We start from the raw sequence: 1,168 nt of genomic DNA on the forward strand, positions 1-1,168 counted from the left end.
ACTGGGCGAGACTGGGGAAGCGAGGACTGGGAGGGGGCGGGGGAACTGGGGCCGAGGTACCTGGGACTGGGAGGGACTGGGGTAACTGGGACTGGCAGTACTGGGATGGACTGGGGGAACTGGGACTAGGAGAATTGGGACTGGGAAGGACTGGGAGGACCAGGTGGGACCGGGGGAAATGAGAACTAGCAGAACTGGGAGAGACTGGGAGAACTGGGCCTGGGAAGGACTGGGAGGCCCCCAGGGAAACTGGGACTGGGAGAAACAGGGGTTGGCAGTGTTGAGAGGACCTGAGGGGACTGGAGCTGGGGGAGAGAGGCTGGAGGTACTAGGGAAATGGGGACTGGTGGTACTGGGAGGGAGTGGGGGAACCAGGACTGGGAGGGTCCAAGGGAACTGGGACTGGAGAAGCAAGGACTGGCAGTACTGGGAGGACCTGGGGGACTGGGGCTGGGGGAAACTGGAGTTGGCGGTATTGGGAGGATGTGGAGGGACTGGGACTGGAGCAGAGGAGCTGGAGGTACTAGGGAAATGGGGACTGGCAGTACTGGGAAAAACTGGGAGAGAGAGGCTGGGGTTACTGGGGAATCTGGGGCTGAGAACAACTGGGGACACTGGGAGGTTCTGGGGGGAGCTGTGACTGGGGAGCTTAGAGCAAGGGACTGGGAGCATCTGAGGGAAAGCGGAAGTGGGGGTATTGGGTGAGACTGGGAGAAGAGGAGAAGCTAAAACTGGGAGAGACTGGCGGGGACTGGGAGAAATTGAAGGGGAGTGGAGGGAGCTGGGACTGGGAGATAGTGGGGTGGTCTAGGAGAAACTGGGGAACTGAGACTGGGAGAGGTGGGAGAGGCTGGAGGAGACTGAGGCAGCGGGAGGCTACGAGGAGCTGGGACTGGGAGACTGGAAGGGGACTGGGGAAACTGGGACTGGGGGAGAGTTGGGGAGGGGTCAGAAGAGCTGAGAGAGGTCGGGAGGGCAAGACGGAGTGGGAGAACTGGGGGGACACTGGAGGAGGAAGAGCAGGGGTGTGGGCGGGGGGCTCAGCGACGCCTCGCCGCTCCCGCAGTCGTGTCCCGCCACGCGGCCCGGGCTGCTCAACGTGCACCTCGTGGCCCACACGCACAACGACGTGGGCTGGCTGAAGACGGTGGAGCAGTACTTCTACGGA

The 1,168-nt window shown here is 62.8% G+C and overlaps 1 protein-coding gene across 1 annotated transcript in view; it reads left to right on the forward strand.

The window, feature by feature from the left end:
- Positions 1 to 336: 336 nt before the first annotated feature.
- MAN2B1 (mannosidase alpha class 2B member 1) overlaps positions 337 to 1,168 on the forward strand; it is an 8,504-nt gene continuing 7,672 nt past the window's right edge. Inside the window, exons 1-2 of the mRNA XM_085323854.1 lie at positions 337 to 423; positions 1,067 to 1,168. Coding sequence (XP_085179980.1) covers positions 337 to 423; positions 1,067 to 1,168 — 189 coding nt within the window. The remainder of the gene's footprint in view (positions 424 to 1,066) is intronic.

This window comes from Rhea americana, unplaced genomic scaffold (genome assembly GCF_003343005.1).
Source record: "Rhea americana isolate MKP2758 unplaced genomic scaffold, rheAme1 scaffold_882, whole genome shotgun sequence".
Lineage (NCBI taxonomy): Eukaryota > Metazoa > Chordata > Aves > Rheiformes > Rheidae > Rhea > Rhea americana.